The sequence below is a fragment of the Bos javanicus genome, chromosome 17, assembly GCF_032452875.1.
Source record: "Bos javanicus breed banteng chromosome 17, ARS-OSU_banteng_1.0, whole genome shotgun sequence".
Taxonomy (NCBI): Eukaryota; Metazoa; Chordata; class Mammalia; order Artiodactyla; family Bovidae; genus Bos; species Bos javanicus.
The window spans coordinates 65,194,483-65,219,491 of NC_083884.1; the positions used below are offsets into that span (position 1 = coordinate 65,194,483).

The 25,009-nt window shown below is 50.1% G+C and overlaps 1 protein-coding gene across 6 annotated transcripts in view; it reads right to left on the reverse strand.

Moving 5' to 3' along the window:
• WSCD2 (WSC domain containing 2) overlaps window positions 1-25,009 on the reverse strand; it is a 132,120-nt gene that overhangs the window by 7,670 nt on the left and 99,441 nt on the right. For all 6 annotated transcript variants that reach the window (XM_061385159.1, XM_061385157.1, XM_061385158.1 and 3 more), the window contains 4 exons: window positions 12,691-12,812; window positions 9,143-9,317; window positions 3,813-3,977; window positions 1,331-1,531 (listed from right to left, as the gene is read on the reverse strand). In XM_061385159.1, the coding sequence (XP_061241143.1) occupies window positions 1,331-1,531; window positions 3,813-3,977; window positions 9,143-9,317; window positions 12,691-12,812 (663 nt within the window). The remainder of the gene's footprint in view (window positions 1-1,330; window positions 1,532-3,812; window positions 3,978-9,142; window positions 9,318-12,690; window positions 12,813-25,009) is intronic.

The window sequence follows — 25,009 nt, forward strand, 5'->3', positions numbered from 1 at the left end:
CAGGCAGGCCCTAGGGTTTTCATCGATGACATCAGTGCTGAGTGTGATTGGCTGGGTTAATGTCATCCTGTCTGCTCTGGTTTTCTCTGGGGAGGGGCTGGAATGTGGAGCAGCTGTCAGGGGGCGGCGGGGGCATGGGGAAGGTTTGGAGGGAGTGGGAAACACCCTCGGGGCTAAAGGCTGCAGCAGCTTGGTTCCTCAAGGCTGAATGAGGCGGGGAGGGCTCACGTTTATACCACCTACTCAGCATCAGGGGCTCTGTGTGGGAGGATTTGTGGCCATGGACGTTCTGATCAATTCTTTATTGTAGTTCAGTGGTCCCTGGGTTCAAACCCCTGCTCCACCACTTCCGGGAACAGCGCCTTCAACCTCCCTGAACTTAGCTCACCCCATCCACAGCACAGGGTTAACTGTGGGAGTTTACAAACACTGAGGTGACTGTCATTACAGTAATGGAGACATGGGTGATAACTGATATGGGGGGTTGAGGGGTTTTGACTTTGGAGCTCTCCCCCACTACGGTGGGGCCACTGCTCTGCACAGAGACATTCTCCCATTCTGGAATCTACTGAGCACCAGAGATGAACACTAAGCTCAGATCATCTTAATGAAGTTCAGCCCTTGGAGACTGACAGTATGACTTTCCAGCTGTGACCAAGGGCAAGTCACTTAACCTCTGCTGGGAGGGTTTATTGGAATGACGCTCACAGGAGCTCACAGATGACCTCATGGCCACTCTGCCACTGACATGGGTGCAGGTCTCTTGATTCCCAGGAAAAGGTCTGGAACCTGCTTTGAATCGGTGTGGGAAAAAATGAAAGCTGCTCAGTTGTGTCTGACTTTTTGCGACCTCATGGACTGGGGCCTCCCAGGCTCCTCTGTCTGAGGGATTCTCCAGGCAAGAATGTTGGAGTGGGCTACCATTCCCTTCTCCAATAGATCCCATTATCAATTACATGAGGGTGTATTGAGTGCTTCTAAAGGGCTGACTTCTTGAGTTTTATCACTTCCACTTTATAAACTGGACAATCCAAGTTCATGGAGGCGAAGGAGCCTTTTCTGGAAGTAGTGGAGTTGGAATTTGAACTCAGGGAGTCTTGCTCCAGAGCCCAACCCCTAACCTCTATGCCATGATAACAGCCTGGCTCACAGAGGGTGATGCTCGTGGGCTGGGTGGCATGTGGGAGGCATACCTTCTGAGCTCTAAGTTGGACCTGGGACCTCACACATGCCCTCAAGGGTGCCCTCCTGGATCCCTGGCAGGAGACAGCCCTGGTCCCTCGCATTGCCCTTGGCACCCCGGCGCCCGGCTCCCACTCCCAAGTGGTACCTTTGCCCTTCCAGTGGGCGTGGGCAGCGAAGCCAATGTGTCCGCCGTACTTGCGGTTGAACTCCGCCATGAGGGCCTTGTAGGGGTTGCGGATGAGCAGGATGGCCGCGTCGAAGGCCTCAATCTCCTTCTGGCCACTCTCATGCGTCTTGATGCAGATGGTCCTCCCACTGCGCCAATGGTCCCGCTCACCTTTGAACCCTTCCCGCAGCCGGGGAGGGGGCCAGGGGACACGGCAGTGAGCTGGGGGGGACAGGAGGCCTGCCCCACCCCGTCCCGGGCCACCTCCAGGATCCTCAGACATTCACTCGCCCACTCATTCAGTCACTTGCATATTTATTGAGCGCCTACTATGTGCCAGGGAGCGGGGGAGAAAATGACTTGCAAAAGCATCCAGGGGTCACAGTTCTTGAGAGCCAGACTATTCAAATAGTGACATGGATGTAAAGTCACTGCCCTGGGTAGGACTGCAGAAGAGGAGTATTCACACCCAGGTGCTATGATGGGGGCCCTGACGTGATCTACCTGAGGGTTCCCCTTAGGGAAAAGTCCGCATTTCCACCCCACTGATGCTGGGAATGGCCGTATGGCTTGCTTTGGCCAATGGACTGGGGACGGAAATGGGTCTTGGCCAATGTCTCAGGACCCAGCACGTTTCTGTTCACTTGTGTGTATTTTGGGGGCATCCCAGGTGGCTCAGTGGTAAAGAATCCCCCCCGCCAAGGCAGGAGATGCAAGAGACACAGGTTCCATCCCTGGGTCGGGAAGATTCCCCATTGAAAGAAACGGCAACCCGCTCCAGTATTCTTGCCTGGAGAATTCCATGGACAGAGGAGCCTGCAGGGCTGCAGTCCACGGGGTCGCAAGAGTCAGACATGACTAAGCACACTGAGCACAGCACACGCATGTGTTTCTGCTGTCACTGCAAGAGGGACACGCCCTGGAAAGCTGTTGGTCTTAGAGGGTGAGAGACCCACAGAACAGACATGGGCCCAACCTGCAGTCTGGAGCTGAGCGGCCCAGCCAGCCTGGCCAAGATCACTGACCCAGTCAGGCACCATCCAGAAAGGCTTCCCGGGGCAAGGAGGTTCTTAGGCTGAGAACTGAAGGATGGGGAAGAGTTTACCATCCCAGGTGAGAAGAGCCAGTCAAAGGTCCTGTGGAGGACGGGAAGAAGTGTGTCACACATGAGCGATTGGTACAGGACAGCAGAGGGCGAGAGGGGAGCATAAGGCCAGAGAGGGCTGTGGGGGTTGTGATGATGAGTTAAGTCTGTGCTGAGTCGCTTCAGCCGTGTCTGACTCTTTACAATCCCATGGACTGTAGCCCTAGCCCGCCAGGCTCCTCTGTGCATGGGGTTCTCCAGGCAAGAATATGGGGTTGTGTTCCGTGCCCTCCGGCAGGGGATCCTCTCAACTCAGGGATCGAACCTGCTTCTCTTCTGTCTCCTGCGCTGGCAGCTCGGCTCTTTACCACTCACACCACCACTGGACCAGAAAGACTAAACAGTCCTTGTAAGGTTTAACACAAAAGGAAGGAGGGACCTGATCAGGTTTTCATTTCAAAAGCTGAGGAACTGAAAGAAGTTCTGGGTAGCCTGTGGGGGCTTCTAGAGCACCAGCTCTGTGCCGGACACTGCTCTAAGCCCTTTACATGCCGTAGACACCTTGATCCTGTCAGTAATCCTATGAGGGTTTTATTTGATAGATAAGGAAATCGAGTCCCAGAGACATGAAATAACTTTCCCAAGTTACAGAGCTGGCAAGAGGCAGAGCTAAGGTTCAAACCCAAGCCACGATGCCGCCCAAGACTATGCTCTTCACCATTTCGGCCTCTCGTGCCCGTGAGAGCCAAGGCATTTGGGTGGTCTGTTCAAAGCCAATTAGAATGCTAATGTACTAGGCTTTCAAGATACTGGCTGTGTTTCCAACTCAATGAATGATTTGGGATATCCTGTTGCCTTTTGGGCCTCAGTTTCCCGCATGAGGTGCCCAGCATACAGTAAGAGCTCAAGGAATGACTTAAATGGAAGGAAGGTCCCAGACACATAGTAGGTGCTTGATAAACGGATGCAGGTGAGATACCAACGACATGATCTCAGGAAATGTTGGTGGGATGTGAAGTGAAGGGAAGATACTAAGCATGTGAAAGTGTTAGTCCCTCAGTCATGTCTGACTCTTTGTGACCCCATGGATTGTAGCCCGCCAGGCTCCTCTGTCCATGGGATTTTTCAGGCAAGAATACTGGAGTGGGGAGCCATTCCCTTCTCCAGGGGATCTTCCTGACCCAAGGATCGATCCTAGGTCTCCAGCATTGCAGGCAGATTCGTTACCATCTGAGCCATTAGGGAAGCTCACCAAGCACATAGTAGGTCTCAAACAACATGCCTGGGAGAGCTGAGTGGCATACAGTAGGTGCTTAGAAAGGGGTACTCCCATGTCCTTCTAGGGGGTCTGGTCCCCATTCCCCCGTGCCTCCTCACCTTTGTTGTACAGAGAACCATCGAAGTAGTAGCTGCCAGTGTAGAAGCCTGTGGCCAGCTCGATCAGGTGGCGAGCCCACGTGTTGCCGGCTCCCGGGAAGCTGGCCAGAGCAATGAGCTGCTTGGATTTGGCTGGGAGGAACCGTCTATCCATGCAGCGGTTGTCTGCAGAGGGCAGGGCACAGACAGGGGTCAGGGGCAGGGGCCGATCAGAAGGAGACTGTCCAGAAGGGACAGGGTGTGAGTCTCAACCCTGCCACTTTCCAGCTGTGAGAGCTGGTGCTTTGCGAGCCGGTCATCTCCTTATCTGGAAATGGGAACAGGGTTATGAGATAATATATGAAAGAAGGATGCACACACAGTAGGGGTTCAATAAAAGCCAGCCAGGAGGACGAGCCTTCTCACCAACCTCAGTTTCTCACCTGAACAGTGAGACTCTGTCTTATCACCCCCACGCTTTCCTCCAGGTTAAAAGCCACACATGGCAGCCATCTGCATGGGGCCCAGGCCAAGGTTTTCACCTGGACCTCCAAGCTCTGTGCAGCCTGGCCCTTGCACCCTCCGGGGCTCCTGCCACCCACCTGCTCTCCCTTCCAACCTCCGCACCTGCCAGCACCGGGCCCATCTGTGCTCTGCTCCTGCCTGACTGGGCAGTGTCAGGGGCGCTGGTCCCTCAGCCACGACTGTCAGGGCTGATGCAAAGTGTTATGTCTCGGCATCTCCCACTGCAGCCCCTCCTGGAGCTAAGAGGTCACAGTGGTGATTTTTTTTTTTTTTTTAGGTGATGGCCCAGCAAAGGAGATTCGGCAATGGAAAAGGAAGAGGAAAGAATCCTGGATTTTTGGCCCTACCACTGCTTCTTCAGCCTGGACCGATGACCTCAATCCTTACCATAAAGTCACGGCAGGCAAGCCCCCCTCCCTCCCCTGCCCTGGCTCTCCTGCCCCTTGAGCCCCAAGCCTGCTCTCTCAGCCTCTCTCCTTCCCTATGCCCCCACTTTCTGGGAAGAAGGGAGTGACCCCTGCTCTAGAGTCTGTTCCATCTCCTTTCTCCTCCCCCAGCTCATAACTCCCATCTATTTTCCCTATGTCTTCTCTCTCTCTCTTTCAGCTGACTTGATTATTAGCATTCAAACATGAACAAATAGCTCCATCGTTAAAAATAAAAGTCCCCCTCCAGTAAGCACTCTCTCTCTGCACCCCCATGGCTTCCCGGGTGGCTCAAACAGTAAAGAATCTGCCTGCAATGCGGGAGACCTGAGTTCAATCCCTGGGTCGGGAAGATGCCCTGGAGAAGGGCATGGCAACCCACTCCAGTATTCTTGCCTGAAGAATCCCATGGACAGAGGAGCCTGGTGGGCTACAGACCATGGGGTCTCAAAGAGTCAGACACAACTCAGTGACTAACACTTTCACTCCACACCCCATTTAGTCTCACTTTTGGCAGAGTTGTCCACCCCCCATCCCATTTCCTCCTTCCACCGTTTCATGGGGCTCCTCCTGGCTCTGCTCTGCTCACTGCACAGAATCAGCTTCTGGTAAAGTCACCAGTGACCATCCACCATTCAATCCAGCCTTCCCTTGCTTTGTTAACGTGGCAGCATCTGCTACCCGCCATCATCTTGCCCTTAGAATCCTTCCAAGATGGTACCCTGGTCTTTCCTGTTCTGTATTAGCTGCCATTATCGAAGTCTCATCACAAGCCACACTGCTTTCTCAAAAGAGCCCTTCAAGGGGAAAGTCTGAAGTCCTAAACTTAAATTCCAATTCTGCCACCTCCTTGCTGGGTAGGTATCCTTGGAAAAATGATGGATCTGAATAAACCTCAGCTTTCTCACCTGTAACATGGGACATCCTGGGGTTCTCAGGAAGGTCAGAAGAGAGAACAGGTATTGAGTGTGAACACAGGGCTCACACACTGTGAGCTCTTAGTAATGATGCTACTAGCCAGAGACCAGCTCTCTTCCCCTGCCATGCACATTTAATCTGTTTGTTCAGAGGACAGCAGACTTTGGGAAAACAAACAAGTGGAAAAGCATCTTTATCAAGCCAAGCAGGTGTCTGGGAATAGTTTTCATGGGAACATATTGCAAAAAAGGAGCCTAGATACAAAACTTTCTGGAGCGTGGTTATGTTCTATAATTTTGACAGGGTGTGGATTTGATAGGACCCAGTTGGCATTGAACAGTACACTCAAAATTTGTGCATTTTGCTCTATGTAAATGTTACTTTGAAAAACCATAAGCAAATATTGAATTACAATTAGTGATATGAGGACTGAAATGTAATCATGTTGCAACTACTTTGAAATGCATCCAGGAAGAAAAATTGAGGGATGGAGAAATGAAGAGATGCATGAGAAAGTGAACAGACCATAACGTTGAGAAATGTAAAATCTGTAGGATAAGTCTAGTATGTTCACTGTGTAACTCTTCCCATTTTTTTTTTTTTCTGGAGCTTTGACATTTTTTTCATAATAAAATGTTGGGAGAGAGAAAGAACTGGGCCCCTCAATTTCCCCTGAAAATAGAAGTCTCCATTTAACTACTGTCTGGGAGGCGAAGTAAAGGTGCTTATTTTCAGCATTAAAAAGGAAGTGTATTTGGTTCTTAAGCTCCACAAATCAAAACAAATGCTGGAGGCAGTGTAGTACATAGTCGGAACCAGACAGGCCTGGCCGCAGTCCAGGATGATTGTGGCCTAGCTGTGCGATGTTGAGCAAGGCTTTTCACCTCCCTGAGCCTCGGTTTCCTCACTTGTAAAGTAAACCTTACGGGATCAGACGGACATTGCACGGGGAGCATGCGCAGGGCATGTTGAGAAGCTGAGATTAGGAGTGCAGGCTCAGGACCCAGGTCGCCTCGGTCTGAATCCCAGCTCTGCTCTGTCTTAGCTGTGTGGCCCTGGCCGAGCTCTTCAGCCTCTCTGTGCTGAGTTGCCCTGTTTGTAAAACGGTAATAATCGCAGTACGTATGTCGTTGGACTGTTGTGAGCATTAGATGAGTTAATTCAGTCTAAAGAGCTCAGATAGTCCCTGGCACACAGTGGTGCTCAATAAATGGCAGTCTTCGTGGACCATGCTCTTGGTGGCCTCATGAACTACGTGACTCTCAAACCTCCCTGGGGTGCGGGGCCTGCAAGTGCGATGTGGGAAACTGAGAGCAGTAGTGGCCTGGGAATGAGCAAACCTGTCAGTCAGGGGCTACTGAGTAGACTCCGGTGTCCTGTTCCCATCAAGGCTGCTCCTGGTCACAAGATAATTAAGCTGAGTGTGACCCTTCCCCCAACCTGTAGCTACACAGTTCTGTACAGACTATCCAACACTTCCTGGAAACTAACAAAAGCTCATCCTTCCTGACTGGAGTGTAAATAAAGCTAGAGGCCACCCTGGCTAAATACATTCCTGCTCGCTGAGCTCTTAGCAGGATCAGCTGCCAGGGAGGAAGCCGCAGTTGGCCGCCACTACCCCACATCAGGCCACACAGGGGCAGCCTGCTGCTGGGGCTGCCGCTAGCTCTTACAGCACCTTTGTGCAAATCAGATCAAGGTACCCCTGCCTCCCCTGAGCAGATGCACTGTCGTCCGGAGTGCACAGCACAACGGGCAGAGCACAGGCTAGCACTCAAGCATCACTCTTCCTTCAGGCTGTGCTTGCGCAGTGCTCAACCTGCCCAACTGTACATGGGCTAGAGTCCTGGGAGATGAAGAGGAAGTCTAGCCCAGTGGTGTTTTGTTAGTTCTCCAGGCTTCAGAGGGTGTGTGGAGTGTCCTTCGCCCTGTGGTCAGAGGTTTCTAGCATGGCCTTTGGAGTCAGAAACCTGAGAGCAAACCACTCTTGCAGATGTGTGATTGTGGCCAGTTCTCAAGCCCTCTGAATCTTGGTTCTCCCATCTGTAAAATGGGGATGATACTGCCCTGATCATAGGCTTACTGTGGGCCTTCTATAATTAAATGAGATGAGGCTTGGCACAGGCTGACACGTATAGGTGGAGAGTGTTCTCAGACGTTGGAGTACTCCTTCGCAGGTTTTCTTTGGGCCGAGCACCCCAACAAGTTACCTTTCCAAGTGCCACTCACCCTTCATCATGCCTCTAGCAGGAGAAAAGATTTTCATCTAGAAATTTTATAAACTCCATGACCTCAGGTAAGTCCTGTTCTGAGTCTCAGTTTCTCTACCTGTAAAGGAGGCATAATGACTGTTCCTGCCTCATAGGAAAGCTGAGGGCAATCAGTGAGAAAATGCATGCAAAGGATTCAACAATGAGTCTGGAACAAAGAAAGTCCCTAAGTGCCATCACCACCGCCATCATCACCATCATTATCACCATCACTATCATCACCATCACCATCATCACCACCATCATCACCATCACTATCATCACCACCACCACCATCATCATCACCATCATCCCCATAATCAGCATCACCATCATCATCACCATTGTCACCACCATCATCATCACTATCATCACCATCATCATCATCCCCATAATCAGCTTCACCATCATCAGGACCATCAGCATCATCATCACCATCACCATTATCACCACCATCATCATCACTATCATCACCACCATCATCATCACCATTGTCACCACCATCACCACCATCACCATAATCAGCATCACCATCATCATGACCATCAGCATCATCATCACCATCACCATCATCACCACCATTATCATCACTATCATCACCACCATCATCATCACCATTGTCACCACCATCATCACCACCATCACCATCATCACCACCATCACCATCATCACCATCATCATCACCATCATCATCACTGCCTGGTACCCCCAGGAGGTGGAAGAGGAGATAAACATTAGGTGTGGGTTCTACTGGCAAAGGGAGAAAGTAGAAAGGATGAGTAAGATGGAGAAAAAGAAGAAAAAATTATAAATTTGCAGGCTCCTAGAACTGGAAGGCCAACAATCTACAGCTTCATTTTACAGATGGAGAAACCGAGGCCCAGAAAGGAGAAATGACTTGCCCAGGATCATGTGAGTGATCTGGCTGGAGGTCTGTGTTGAAGACCCAAGTCTCCCACTCCCAGTTCAGATGTCTTTTCGCTCAATCTCTCTGCTGCCTTTACAGGAAGAGACACCAAGGGGGTGCTCAGTGTGAGGGCTGCAGAGGAAGGTCTCCAGAACCATCCCGCTTGCCGAGGACCCTCCCTGTGCTGCCCCTCCAGGGTCTCCAAGCCTGGCCACGCCCGCTAGCCCTGCCTCTGCCCTCTGCCCCCTAGCTTGCTGATGGGCTGGCTGGAGCACCTCTGGGTGGCAGGTGGCCGCTGGGAGAGCTTCTGGGGGGGTGCTGGCTTACCTTGGACCTGCGTCTGGTACACGATGAAGTAACTGGGGGTCCCGCAGCTCTCGAACTCCTCCGCACTGCACTTCTGGGCACAGAGCTGCTCGTCCTCTCTCTCGTGGAGGGGGAACCGAGTGGTGGGGAAGCCACAGTGGCAGGCAGTGCCAGCAAGGGCTGCCAACGGGTACTCCTGGGGATGACGTGAGAGAGGAAGGGAAGAAAATCACTGAATCCCCAGGCAGCCTGGACTCTGGATGCAAACAGGATTTGTGTTCCAACCACCGCCTTCTCCATCACCCTCCCTGACTCGAGGGTCCCCAAGCTTCACTAGGAAGATTCTGTCCTGTCTGCATACTTCCTGTACTATTATATTTTCCAGCTTTCTTGAGCTATAATTGACAGATAAAAATGGCATTTATTTAAGGCGTATGCCTTGATGTTTTGATATATGCATACACTGTGAAATAATCACCACAGTGAAACTAATTAGCATGCCCATCGCCCCACATAGTTTTACTTTTTGTTTTCCCAAGTGGTACAAGTGGTAAAGAATCCTCCTGCCAACGCAGGAGAAGCAGACTTGGGTTCGATCCCTGGGTTGGGAAGGTCCCTTAGAGGAGGAAATGGCAACCTGCTCCAGTATTCTCACCTGAAAAAAGCCCATGGACAGAGGAGCCTGGAGGGCTACAGTCCACAGGGTCGCGAAGAGTTGGACATGACTGAACATGCATGCGTGAGCACGCACATGTAACTGTTTCCTTTTGAGACACAAATTTCAAGTCATGCTTTGAGACTCAGATTTCAAAGGGAACTTCTTTTTTCTATCACTCTCAAAAGTAGTCCTGGTCGAGAAATAGCATTTTCATATATTTTCATACTGTGGACCCTAAAACTATAGAAACAAAACCATGTGATTAAATTCTAACTAAGCACTCTGCCTGCCAAGAACTCCCTGGGGTCAACTCCATTTTCCTGCAAAAGGGAGATTAGTGTAGTGGAGAGAGGCGTTAAAGCCATTGCAGCACTGAGAAGTAGCTTTCTCCTGGAGGACCTGAAAGAAAACTGAAAAAGGAAAATTTTTCTCATGGCCATGAATTACTCCCCAGTCAATCTTCTGGGGCTGACCATGGTATGAAGCCCATGTTTTGGGAAAAGCTGTCTGAAACTGTTCTTTTAAGCCAAAGAGGATGTCGTTACCCATGCGTAACTACTGTCTTCGCTGGGAGTTGTGATTCAGTCGCTAAGTCGTGTCTGACCCTTGGTGAGAGGCTCCTAATTGCTTTAATTGCTCTTTGGAAGAGCTAAGTGGGAGCAGGCTGGACCTGAGATTTGGAGGGCAACAGACTGTCCTTTGTCCAATTTGCTCAGACCCATGGAACCGAATTCTCCCTGGTAGCTGGTCCATGAATAATCTGCTGACAAACCAAGGTCATACCTCTGGGGCTGGATCCGGTGAGCTTGGCCATGGTAGGTCTGGTTTCTTTCTCAGATACTGAATCTGAGCTACAGCACCTAGCCTAAGATCAGAGAGATGGGGCTGGGAGGCAGGTGGCTGAGCCTGGGCTGTGATGGAGGCTGTTTTCTAGCCGGTGACACATACTGAAGCCCCCTCTGACCCCCTAAGTCTCAGACCCGTCACCACTTGGCACAAGCAGCTTTGGACCCCTGTCCACCTAATCCCCTCCAGTTTTCTCCTGTGGCCCCTCCAAGGACATTAGGGGAAAATAGAAGAGGGAGGCTTGCAGCAGGGCCTTCCTGTACCCCACACACCCCCACAGCCTGCCCACACTTTCCCTTCCCTCCCGTTCTGTGTACAGCAGGACACTTTCCACACTGGTTTGCCCTGTGACCTCACCGTCTCCTGTTTGTCCCTCACCACCAGCTGATCTGTAGTTTCCCCTTGGGCCCTCAGGACAGATGGATGTCCACCTGGAGGGGAGACCATGGGAGGGGGATTCCTGCCCAAGAGAGAAAGCTGGACCAAAAGATGGTCAAATCTTTTTTAATCTTATGAACAGCACCCCTGACCTTCCAGGAGGCCTCCAGGGAGCAGAGCAAGCACTCAGGAAATGCTTGGTGACCTGAAGTTGCCTGGCTGCCCTTGGATGGCTCCTGGACCTTGAAGAGTTCCTGAAAGCCTCACTGTGGGGGTCTCTGACTGCATTGGTGCTAAGTTGCTTCAGTTGTGTCTGACTCTTTGCGACCCTATGGACCATAGCCAGCCAGGCTCCCCTGTCCATGGGATTCTCCAGGCAAGAATCCTGGAGTGGGTTGCCATGCCCTCCTCCAGGGGATCATCCCAACTCAAGGACTGAACCTGCATCTCTTATGTCTCCTGCATTGGCAGGTGGGTTCTTTATCACTAGTGCACCTAGGAAGCCCATGGAGTCTCCAGGGGAGCTCAGAAGTCAAGACCATAGATTTGGTGTCTGAACCCATTCTGCCACTTGCTTGTGCTGTGAGCTTGGGAAGTGACTTCTGACCTGTCTGAGCCTTGGTTTTATCATCTGTGAAATGGGGAGGAAAATTCCCAGTTCCTAGCCTTGTTGTGAGAGGTAAGCTGTGTGACCCATGGGACAGAGGGGTGCATGGAGGGGCTCAGTAAGTGGCAGTGTCTACAATGTTGCTGCCTCTTGATCTTTCTGAAAGGTGCTTTGTGAATTAGGAGCCTTAATGAAAGAAACGGCCAAACAGGATGACTCAGAACAGGTGGGAGCATTCAGGAGCTGGGGTGTAGGCTGAGCACCCAGGAGGAGCCACAAAGCGGCCCCCAGCCAATGCCAGCATCACTGAGGATAAAGACCACATCTCATTGACTTTGTGCTCCCCGCATTGAGCACAAGGGCCTGGCACAAGGGAGGTTCTCATCAAATAGTAGCTGAGAGGATGAATGAAATGGGTAACCACTTTCTTGCGGTGGGGAAGGGGGGTTCTCCTGTGGACCCTCATATAATTAGCTCACCTTGGATGATGGAGGGAGCTTCTTAAATATCACTGGATGCCAGTGATGAGCTTAGCTCCATGCTGGGTATCAAGAGTGGTCACAAAATGTTTTAGGCATAGCCTCTACTCTTGTGGAGTTCCCTGTCTGATTTGGGAAGAAGGATAAACAGTCAGCCATCCATCAGGGATCTCAGGCTGAGAAAGGACCATCCAGTTGGATCATCCAGTCCAACTGCTATCCAGTACCCGAAGTTCTTGATGCCACACCTGCCCTGCCTCTGCTTGGATACCTCCAGCGATGGGGAATTCACTCTCGTCCAAAGTGGGATTGTCCTGGGCTTTACCTGGCAATCCTCGACACCTGCTTTTAGGCCCAGTCCACACGTCACCCTCACTCCTGAGCAGTCCTCACTATTAGAACAAACACACTTCCTCTGAGGGAAAGAAACAGAACCTGCATAACTCCCAGCCTTTGGATCCACATTCCCCTCCTGTGTCACATGTCACAGTCACAACCTTCCTCAGAGCAGCCAGGTGGCTGCTCCCCCAGCCAAGCATCTCACTTCTCCAGCTGCCCTGCACCACCCTCCCTGGAATTCTGTGTGCGGAAGCAGGCTCACCTTCTCCGTGCAGAGGTCCACACACTTGTCCACAGACATGTTGGGCATGGCGGCAGTCACGGGCAAGGCCAGGGAGAGGTTGTCAGGCCTGCGGAAGCAGCCTCGGAAGACTGCACTTCCGTCTGGAGAGCCAAGGGGAAAAGGAACAGTCAGATGCAGGCTGGGAGAACCACCTTCTGAAGGAAGCACTGATGAACTGACGCCCAGTGGAGGCAAGGACATGATGGAGAATCGTGAGCTAGAAAATTCCAAGAATGTCCTCAGCCCTAGCATCTCTGTCCACAACCTGGGTTGCTGAGATGTTCTTGCTGGGCCATCCAATCCCCTTTTCTTTGCCACCATTCCTGCGTCTCACTTTCACATCCTTGGTGGTGGTAACTTAGATGCTATGGAGGATTTTCATGATCTCAGGAGAGGGTTGGGCATTTGAGATGGAGGGAAGCCAAGGGGTCCAGGGTCCTCCCACTCTTTCTTCCAGCACTGGGGTGCTCTGCCCCCTTATCCTGGGCTTTAGGGGAGACACTTGGTACCTCAAGAGTGTCTGCCCCATGCAGTGCTACAAGAGGCTGATTTACTGGAGAGATTCCCTTTAATTCCCTAATCTGGAAGCATCCCAGCTACATAGTAGAAAATTTGGAGACCATTGCTACCTCTTTAATAAAAGTTGTCCTCAAAACAATACTCAGCTGTTGTCTTCAGCTGAGTTAACCTGAAGCACACCTTGAGACAGTGTTTTATTGAAGGTGTGCTCTCAGGAGAATGGTGGGAAGGAAGCAGGACAGAGGAGGAGAGGAGCTAAGTAAGCATGTGACCTTGGCGGGGTACCACCTTCAGCCTGGAGGGCAAGGGGCATCACAAGGTTGGTTCCACTTTAAGGAATAGGCTCTGACCTTGGCCTTGTCTGCTCACCCCTCCTCAACGTCTGTCATTTGGGAAGCTATTGGGTCAAGGATTGTTTTTCAGGCAAGGGGGCAGATTTGAGCTACTGGTGGTAAAGAGGATTTGGGTGGGCACCTTTTGCATCCACTACAGATGGACATAAAGATTTATCAGTAAGAACGCTCTTTGCAGAAATGATTTAAACTAACACATGAAAGACTGAAAACAACCTCAGTGTCCAACAATGAAGTGTGGGACAAATAATGTGTGGAACGATGACACAGTGGGATTCATGCCCCATACAGAATAAGGAGGCTAAAGGCTACTTTAGAGAGAGCTTCGTCTCTCTAAAGATGTAGTCAAGATAGGATGCCAAATAAAAACTGAAAAGATGACACTCCGCCTATTATAAAATGTTAGTTGTGTACACAAATTATCTCTCAATATAAATCCCTAGAGGGTTATCTCTGAATAGTAGGTGTGATGGTTAAGTTTTGTGTCAACTTATGAGGCTGTGGTGCCCAGCTGTTTGGTCAGACACTGTTCTAGGTGTTGAGAAAGTTTTTTATAGATGGATTAATATCTATAGTCAGCTGACTTTGAGGACAGTTTCTCTCTGAAATGTGGGTGAGCTGCGTCTAGTAATTTGAAAGAATGAGAGGGGGGAAAAAAAGAGGTTTTCCAGAGAAGAAGGAATTCAGCTTCTGGATGTCAGGCCTGCCAACCTCCACAATTTCATGAGCCACTTCCTTAAGCCAATCTCTTAATTTATACACTTCCACATATCCTGCTGTTTCTGTTTCTCTGGAGAACTCTGACGGACAGGATAGGATTCTAGACAATTTTTATTTCTACCTTTTTTCTGTAAACCTCTTTCCCAACCTTTTTGAGAGTGCACATTTATTTTTTAATATAATAAAGACAAATTTTAACAATTAAAAGTGGCCCCTGTCAAATTTATCTAAAGGCTTATTGATGCCCATTTTAAATTGGGTTCCGTGGTTCTCAAATTTGAGTTGAATACATTTTTTTCTAGAAGCACAGCTTTCACAGAAAACAAAGGACACAGTTGACGAGTGAATCCAAGCCAGGAGCACACAAGTAGGAACCATTTAGTGAGGATCTACTACGTGTCGGTGACTTCTATGCGTTATCCACCCTTCTGAGAACTTTGCAAATGCCATATCATTTTACCTTCTTGAGAACTCTGCAAGGTCCATAGCAATCTCTCATGTGACAAATGAGAGAGACAGGACTTAGAAAGGGAGGTTGTATGGCAATATTGAAGACCCACTGTCAGCAAAAACGTGCTGAGGATTATCTCAGAAACATGATGCTAACACTTGGGGCAAGTGAAGCAAGCTGCAAAAATCGTATATTTCCATCTATGTCTGTATCTGGGTCTATCTACTGGTAAGCACCTCCCCACCACCAACCCCCACCTTTTTTTTTTAGCATACCTATATTTAAGTGCAGAGAAAAAGATATGAAATTACTCCTCGGGCAGAAGGATGGTGGAGGAGGGGGAGGGAGTCTAGGAACGAAAATTTTAAATCTCAGCTGTCAAAGGCACCCTAGTGATTATCCCTACCACCTGGCACCCTGGAGCCTGAAGTTGTTCATGGTGGAGGGAAATCTAGCAAGCTGAGATGACATCTGGAATTGGGTTAAATGACTACTATCGGGAGCATGCTGCAGACTCCTGCTATCCAGCCCCATCTCCTCCACTTCCCCACCTCTCATTCCAGGCTGGGGAGAAGCGATGGTGGTGGGTGCTGTGGTCCTGGCCTCAGCTTCCCCACATGTAAATGATAAGGAGGAGGTTAGACTATGCAGATTCTCTTCTGTACAGGACGGCCCTCCACCCTCCAAATGAAGAATCGTCACATCCCCAAAAGCCACTGGTGTCCTGTGGCCTCCCATCCCATGGCCCAGGATGCACAGAGGTGAAGCCCCATTTCATCGGTTGCCCCAAGGAAGTTTCAGTGATGCTCAGAGAATGTGCCATACAAGGCAAGGACGGGCAGGGGAGTCAGGTGTTTGAGCAAAAGTGAAAGTCCATGGAATTCTCCAGGCCAGAATACTGGAGAGGGTAGCCTTTCCTCTCTCCAGGGGATCTTCCCAACCTAGGGACCGAACCCAGGTCTCCCTCATTGCAGGCATATTCTTTACCAGCTGAGCCACAAGGGAAGCCCGTTTGAGCTAAGGTTTATAGCAATGAGATGGGAGGCCAGAAGTGGTGTGCACAAATCTTCATTTAACCAAACAACTCAGTTAGCTGGATGCCAACTCAGGTGCCAGGACAAAGAGATGCTGGCCTTTCAGAAATAAGGGGGCTCCCCTTCTCTCTTTAGACTCTACTAGAAGGCAATGGCACCCCACTCCAGTACTCTTGCCTGGAAAATCCCATGGAGGGAGGAGCCTGGTGGGCTGCAGTCCATGGGGTCGCAAAGAGTTGGACACGACTGAGCGACTTCACTTTCACTTTTCCCTTTCATGCGTTGGAGAGGGAGATGGCAACGCACTCCAGTGTTCTTGCCTGGAGAATCCCAGGGACGGGGAGCCTGGTGGGCTGCCGTCTGTGGGGTCGCACAGAGTCGGACACGACTGAAATGACTTAGTAGTAGTAGTAGTAGTGTTTATTGAGCCTCCACAGATGCCAGGCTCCTGGCTGGGTGCTTTGGATCCATTGAATCCTCACAGTAGCCATGAGCAGTAGCTGCCACGGCTGGTTCAGGGAGACACTCTGGCTTCCAGGATCACAAAATTGGCTAAGGACAGAGTGAGATCAAAGCCAGGTTACTCAGTCTCCCAATTCTATGCTTCTTCTAATAATAATAATGCTACTATGATGGTTAGATGCTTATGCTTGCTCTCTCAGTCGTGTCTGACTCTTTTGTGACCTCATGGACTGTAGCCCACCAGGCTCCTCTGTCCATGGAATCTTCCAGGCAAGAAGACTGCAGTGGGTTGCCATTTCCTCCTCCAGGGGATCTTCCTGGCCCAGGGATTGAACCTGCACTTCCTGTGTCTCCTGCATTGGAAGGTGGATTCTTTACCATTGTGCCACCTGGGAAGCCCCCTTAGATAGTTGTAGTCACATCAAACATGCTATTAGCTGGGAACTAAGCTGAATACACATGGCCTCGTTGAACACTTGCATCGCCCTGGTGGTATAAGGAGCCCCATTTTTAAGACAGGGAAATGCAAGTCTCAGAGGACTGAAACCAATTGATACAAGTCACCCAGATTATGATGCAGAGCTAAGACTGGCATCTAAGTCTGAGATCTTTCCACTTTTGATGGTCTTATCAAATACTCTTCATGTGCTGGGCACTGTGTAAACACTTGATACAGTTTATACTCCTAATGACAAAGCAGGTCTCACTCTCCCCATCAAACAGAAGGGGAAACAGACTCAGAGGGGGAAGTGATTCCCTAAGGCCACACAGCTGATACGTATCTGAATTCCAGCCTGGGAACATCTGAGCTCTGAGTCCCTGCACTCTGGGCTACCCCTCTCTAAGAAACCAGCCTCAGACCCTGTTTGAGCATTTCCAAAACACTATGACGTGTATTCACTCCCCTTTGACCACTAACCATTCACAAAGCCAAGGCTGTCACTCTGGGGTCTCTTGACATTGGAGTTTGATTCTCTTTGTGAAAAGTAAAAGTGTTAGTTGCTCAGTCGTGTCTGACTCTTTTTGACCCCATGGACTGTAGCCCATCAGGCTCCTCTGTCCATGGGATTCTCCAGGCAAGAATACTGGAGTAGGTAGCCATTCCCTTCTCTGGGGGATCTTCCCGATCCGATCCAGGGATCAAACTCAGGTCTCCTGCATTGCAGGCAGATTCTTTACCATCTGAGACCCCAGGGAAGGGGCAGGCAAAAGTCTATGAATCTGGCTCCTTAGAGGAAGTAGAATTCCTACCCTGGCATCTCCCGGGTGGTCTTTTCCTGCCTTCCTGGATGCAGGGAGGCCAGACTGCAAGCTGGGAAGACTCTGTAAGCCCAGCACAGCTCAGACGGGTCTCCCTTTGACATTTAAGCATCTGTTAATGAGTCCCTGAACCTCCCAGCTTAGAAAGCAGAGCTGAACTGAATGCCCTGAATACCAAGTAAAGTGAGGTTTTCCGAGGCCTTAAAGGGCCAGAGAGGGATCAGAAGCTGCTGTTGCGGGTCTCTCTTTGGTCAGGGTGTCCACTGGGGTGGGGGTGGGGAGGCGCACAGGTTTGGGAGGTTAGTTCTAGGAGCAGTTAACCTGCCAGATGTGGGGTGTTTCTACAGTCCTGCACATTCTGCTTTTAAAGGGAAACCATGTGGATTCACAGAGAACCTTGTGATGCTCTGTGGGAAGGCTGGAGTCCCAGGTGTCTGGGGAACACTTTGGAGGGCACCTCTCTCTGCAGGTTGCTCTCCATTATGGTTTGGTGATCAGAACACTAAGAATATGCAAGGTGGCCAAGACGCTGAATCATCCTTCTAGCCTCATTTCTTCCATCTGTATAATGTGTCAGGGCTTCCCTGGTGGATCAAATGGTAAAGAATCGGCTTAGATTGTAGGAGACCCATGTTTGATCCTGGGTTGGGAAGATCCCCTGGGAAAGGGAATGGCTACCCACTCCCGTATTCTTGCCTGGAGAATCCATGGATAAAGGAGCCTGGCAGGCTACAGTCCATTGGGTTGCAACGAGTCGGACACGACTGAGCAACTAACACGTTCAGAACGGGTCACCGGTTCTCCCTACTGCTGGCTCGAGGCTGTCTTGTCTCTTACATCTGAAAACACAAGAGAAGTGGCCAGCCTGGATCCCTTAAGTTTCCTAATACTCTCTGGTGATACAAAGAATTTTGGACTTCCACAGCGCTAGGTGGATGCCTTCCTGTTTGCAAAAGGTCTCTCATGCCCAGCAGAAAGGGCACTGGTTTTAAATCCAGACGGACCTGGGTCAGCACCTTCCACAGTTGTGTGTCCTTGGCCTGAGCCTCGGTTTCCTCGTCTGTACTCAAGGACCATCATCTCTACCCTGCACAGTTGGGGTGGAAGTTGATACAGTGGCATCTATAGGGCCCAAGACCTACCAGGATTTAGTCAATGTCTCTTCCTGCTCCTTCTCCACCACTCGATCATGATTAAAGGGTGGCCAGACCCTACGTAGGAGACACTATCAGTGCCCCATTAATACACTCCTGGCACTCACCATCCCAGTACAGGCTGCCAGTGATGTCCTGTAAACACCTTGGGCGTGTGAAGGATGGACGCTACGCTTCCAGGGAATTGATCTCCTTGGGAGATTAAGAACCCTCTCTACTGCCTTCCCAATGGGATTAAGCTTCCTCAGTAGTGACCTGCTTTGTAAAGGGTCTGTGTTGACTCTTTCCCTTCCCTGGTCTCATGTCTTCACTCCCCTGGAGGTCCATCGTGGGGTCATCGTTCAAGTAAACCAAAGCTCACAGCCTTGTCTCTGGGGGAATCCAACATGGATTCTTTGTGCATTCTTAATTCCCAAGGGGAATCTTGCATGAAGTTCAGAGCTGCTGCTCTTCACAGTCTGCAGTCTGTGAGAATGGCGCCCCCTGGAGTTGTGCAGTATAGAGTTCCTGGACAGTAGCAGTAACCCTGAGTAATGTCTTCCTAATGAGCAACCCTTGCTGAAGGAGAGCAACAAAGGAAAATAATAACAGCCGTTAACTCTATGTCGTTGATGCCAAGTATGTTACACATGTGTGTGTGTGTGTGTTTATCGCTCAGTCATGTCCGACTGTTTGCAACCCCATGGATAGGCTCCTCTGTCTGTGAGATTCTCCAGGCAAGAATACTGGAGTGGGTAGTTATTCTCTTCTCCAGGGAATCTTCCTGATGCAGGGATTGAACCGAGGTCTCCTGCATTGCAGGCAGATTCTTTACCATCTGAGCCACCAGGGAAGCCCCAATGTTACACATGTTACCTCAGTTAATCCTCAAAACAACCTAAGCAGTAGATGATGCTATTATCCTGTTTTGCAGGGGGAGATCCTGAGATATAACAAGATTTGATCGGTATTACAGCTCACACAGCTAGTGGGGCACAGAGGTGGGATCTGGCTCCAGTCTTATTTGACGTCACATCCTAGGTTCCCACCTCTCTGCTATTCTGCAGGAGGCCTATCAAATTCCAACCTGGTTGGGCTCCGGAGACCCTGTGTCAGCCACCTGAATTTCCCAGAAACCCTCTCAGGCTCCACAGGAGGGGTCCAAGGATCACAGAAGCCCGTGCCCCACATTCTGATAATGTCAGCTCTTCATTGCCAGGCCAGCTGGGATGGTGCATGACCTCGGCAGCTTGGGGTTTTTTTACTAGCAAGAGGCGAGCAGAGCAACTGTTCATCAGCTCTCTTGACTGGGGGCAGCGCAAGTCCCTCTGAAGTCCATCGTCTCTTTGTTCTGGGGCTTCACAAAGATGAGGGAAATGCCACCAGGCATCAGCTTAAAGGCAGGCGAGGAAGAGTTCTCCTTGGTTTGAAAGAGGCCACCACCCCCCAGGGTAATTAGGCCAAGCTCTACTGCATTAAAGATGCCGGTGAGGAGGAAAGGCAGTGAGCTGGGAGCTGTTAATGGCTACCTATAATCAGAGGGAGATTGAATTACACAAAGAGCCTAACTGTCCGAGGAGAATTCAAAACCAGCTATTTTTAGGCATCACCAAAGGCTCCTGTGAGCTGTTGGAAATTCAAATAACTTGAGCTGGGTGCTGCTCGGAGTGAATTGAGGAGTTTTCATTTTAGGAAGGAAGATGCATTACCATTACTCCAAACAGGCACTGTGCTTTCTGGATTTTATCTCACATGGCTGTCAGAGCAATCTTTCAGGGTTGGAACTGTCCCCATGTTACAGATGAGGCACTTGGGGCTCAGAGAGAATAATGGCATGGTCAAAGTCAAAACAGCAAGTCAGTGAAAGAGCTGGGATAGAAACAATGTGTGCCTGATCCTGAAACCTACATCCAGAGTCTTCCCTGGTGGTCCAGGGGCTAAAACTCCATGCTCCCAATGCAGGGGGCCCGGGTTCAATCCCTGGACGGGGAACTAGATCCCTCATGCTGCAACTAAGGCCTGGCACAGCCAAATAGAGAAATGCAAAATACCCTGTATCCGTTGCTCCCATAGCCTCCCTGGAGTTTGGTTTAGGGAGAAGTGTAAACTACTTCCCCTCCACCACGATGCAGAAGGAGAACAATTCTCTGGCTATCATGCCTCAACCGTACACAGCAGAACTCATGGAGATCCATCTGAATTATAAAATTCAGGGACCCCAGGCATATATATCAAGGGGAAGGAAAGGCCTCCAGCCCTGGCAAAGAAGGAGCTAGACATGGTCCCTCCCTCCACCCAGTGTGACTTTCCATGGTCATCTGAGGCTAGATGGTGAGGTGGTTAAAAAGAGTATAGTGAGCATAAAGGACAAGCATTGTGCCAAGTTTCTCTTCTAACCTTCAAGAGACAAAAAATTGCTAGAACTAAGAGCAGTACACAACAAGAACAGTATATAAATTACACTATGTAAGTTGTGAACCATAAGTCAAGATCTATTTTTTCAGTGATAACATAAGCTTCATAGAGCTTTCCTCGTGGCTCAGTGGTAACGAATCCGCCTGCAATGCAGGAGCCACAGGAGATGCGGGTTCGATCCCTGGGTCGGGAAGATTCCCTGGAGGAGGGCACGGCAACCCATTTCAGTATTCTTGCCTGGAGAATTCCATGGACAGAGGGGCCTGGCAGGCTACAGTCCATGGAGTCACAAAGAGTCGGACGTGATTGAAGCAACTTAGCGTGCACACACAATGTAAGCTTCATAATACTTTCATCAAAGAGAAAAAAAAAGAGAGAGAAAAGGGCTGAGTCCTGGGAGAGGCTGGTCTGCAGTCATGGGGGTTTTGTTGTTGTTTAGTCAGTAAATCGTGTCTGAATCTTTTGTGACCCCATGGACTGTAGCCTCTGTTCATGAGATCTCCTCTGTTCATGAGATTCCTCAGGCAAGTATGCTCAAGAGGGTTGCCATTTCCTTCTCCAGGGGATCTTCCCTCCCCAGGGATCAAACCTGCATTGGCAGGTGGATTCTTTACCACTGAGCCCCCATAAAGCCCATGGGGGTTTTAGGCAGCACTGAAGGATGGTCAGCACCATGGACAGCCACCCATGGGCACCACATATTTATGTATTCCGTGTAATTCTAGTGAACCTTGCAAAGGAAATCTTGCAAGAATCTTTCAGGCAAATGGAATTTCTTGCAACATCCTATAAAGCCATAATATTCTCAAATCACCAGCAGGTCTCTGCCCCTGGGAGGAGAAGCCGTACTTGCTGACACATTTAGCAAACCGCTGTGAAAAATGTAATCCAACCAAGAAGGAAGTCCATTTCTCGGTCCTTTTGTAACAAGGGCAAAGAGTCCCTGTGCCCCAGAGTCTGTGTCAAGGGAGAATAGCAGGGTTCCTGCAGACATTTGCTCTGCCAGTCTTTTAATGCTCTCACTACTGTAGGAGCATTCCATCACCTCAGAGACACAGAGGCCGGCTCGCCACACGAGGCTGCCTCCCCACACAAGGCTGACACCCCATGCAAGGCCAACACCCCACCAGAGGGGTGCTTAAGAGACAGTAAGCCTCCTTTGGATCTTCACAATCATTAAGAGTTCTGTGCCACTGCCCTGGGAAACACAATTAGGGCACAGTGTTAATACAAACTAATGACTCTACAAATGGAACCTGGTTTCTACCACCCCTGTTTCCTGGAGCACTTGCTCATTGCCCTGCCTAAAGGAATACACGCCAGTGTCACGTGGTGGAAGACCTCCCTTTCTAACTTATTTGTGTATAAATCAGATCTCAGGAATGGGAAACCAAGCATGTCACTGAGCCATAGCAAAGACTCCAGATAGTCTGTGTTGTGTAGAGACAGGACAGGGCAGAAGGAGAGATCAGGGGTCAGGGAAGAAAGGAGGTAGGTCAGACCAAGCAGCATTTCCAAGGGAGAGGCATGGGGTCTGGAACTCAACACAAGGCCAGGGTGTTTGCAGCGCTATATCGCATTAGAACCCATAGCGGGAGTCAGAGAACTGGGTCCCAGCCTAAGTTCAGTCCCTGACAAGCTCTGTGGCCCTGAGAGTGTCAGGCCTGCCCATTGCCCACTAAAAGTAACTCTTGGCGTTGGCACACTCTGCTCCTTCTGCCCTGATTTGTCCCCTGCCCTCTGGCAATGTGTCTCGAGTCTGAATATCCTCCTCTTCACACCAGGCAAAATCCTGTGTGTCTTTCAAGGCCCTAAGCAGTCAGCCTTCTTCTGTAGAGCCATCCCCAGGGCTGTTCAGTCTGGGCACTTGTGCTTTTTAGGCCTCAGTTTCTAAAGCTGCAAAATAGAACACAAGCAAGGAAGGTGCTTCTAATAGGTCATCAAAACGTAACCTTTGCTGATCCTGGATTTTTGCTCTCAGCTGGATATGTGACTCTTCCTTTCACCTGGAAATCTTAGAATGAGATTTGGCTCAAATGTTGCTTTCTTGGCTCCTATATGTACGTCACCACCCCCTTGCCCACTTGAACAGACCCGACTGGTCTTGGGTCTGCCTGTCCCCTAGACGGTGACCTCCTTGAGAGCAGGGACTATGCTTTATTTTTTTATTACCCATTCTCCTCTCCAAGCCTAAGCCACGGGAGCTCACCAAGTGTTTTGGTTCAATGAACAGTCCTCATGCTCTCTCCCAATACCATGTTGCCAACTGGGAGCCCACGAGGAGTTCCAACTTGACCAACCATCTGTCTCCTTATCCAGACCACTTCCATTCTCATCTCAGCCACAGCAGCCTTAAGGTTAGCAAGGCTTAGATTCCTTTCTGTAGTCTCCTGCTGGAGGTGCCCAAGCTTCCAACCTTGCACAGTGACAATTCAGAACAACTGGGGTGGGCTTAGACTCCGGGTCTCCTCTCTTGGTAGAAGTGAATGGGTTCCCCATATTGAATGTATGGATGGAACGTTCCTTTCTCAGATGGAACAGAATACCACTGCAGAGGTGGGTGAGCTGAGGGGCACAGCAGCATTCCCAGCAGCCTCAGGGGTCTCTTACCAGCAACCACCCAATCGGCCCACCCCCTCACTGCTACCAGGGCAAAACACATCTGACTGTAAGAGGATCTCATGGTTTATGTGTGTTGAGGCTTTTACATTTCAGGTAATTGAAAAAAAAAATCTTTGATGGTCCATGAGACTATATTGCTTGGGCTTCTTAAGTGGCTCAGTGGTTAGAGAATCTGCCTGCCAATGCAGGAGACCCGGGTTTGATCCATGGGTTGGGAAGATCCCCTGGAGGAGGAAATGGAAACCCACTCCAGTATTCTTGCCTGGAGAATTTCATGGACAGAGGAACCTGGTAGGCTATAGCATGAGACTGTTATTATACCTGGTGATCTTAATAGTGTGTGTATCTGAGGATGTGCGTGTGTGGTGGGGAGGAGAGCAGGAGACAGAAACAGAGACAGAGAGACAGAGAGAAGACAGACAGGAGAATGTTCATATTACCCAGCCACTCTGAACATTAAGCAAAAGGAGGTCTGGCTGAGAGCGGCTGATGACATACACCGCCCAATTCTTGTTATCTAGCTCAGCATCATTCACCAGAATGTTCTAGTGGCTGCAGCTTTCCCTCTAAATACACATAACTCTAAGGTCATCTCTTCTTATGGTCAAAGTTGACATCCAAATAATGTGAATACTGGCATAAAGAGGATCAGTAGTGGGCCTCCCTGGCGATCCAGTGGTAAAGAATCTGCCTGCCAATGTAGAGGACACAGGTTCGATCCTTGGCCACATGCCACAGAGCAACTAAGCCCGTGTGTCACAACTCCTGAGCCCTCGTTCTGGAGCCTACGAGCCACAACTACCTAGAGTCCATGCTCCGAACCAGAGTGGCCTCGGCAATGAGAAATCCATGCATTGCAACAAAAAGCAGCCGCCGCTCACCACAAGTAAAGAAAACCCACGTGTGGCAAGGGAGACTCAGCACAGCCGAAAATAAACAGATAAAAGTAAAGAGATCAGTACTGGGGACGATGACTCTGCCGTCAAATCAAAACCTCACTACCCTAATGGCCAAACCAGAAACTCGCTGCGCGGACATTTTCCAGCCCGGATTTCACATACCCACTGTGTCCTCTGCCAGCCGGGCCCTCAGACCTGGGGGAACTGAGGCCATGATGGACAGGGAGACGGTACCTCCGTTTCTAGAAATCAGCTGTTTTGCAAATTGGCGGCACCCTTGACCCTGCTGCAGAGCAAAGCGTGAGCAGAGCTTCAAAAGCATAGGGCTTGGAAAACAACACATTATCAAGGAAACCAGCAATGAATTTTTATCAATGATGATATTCACATGGAAGAGGCCTTTCTCTGCATGCACACGGGCGTTAGGGTT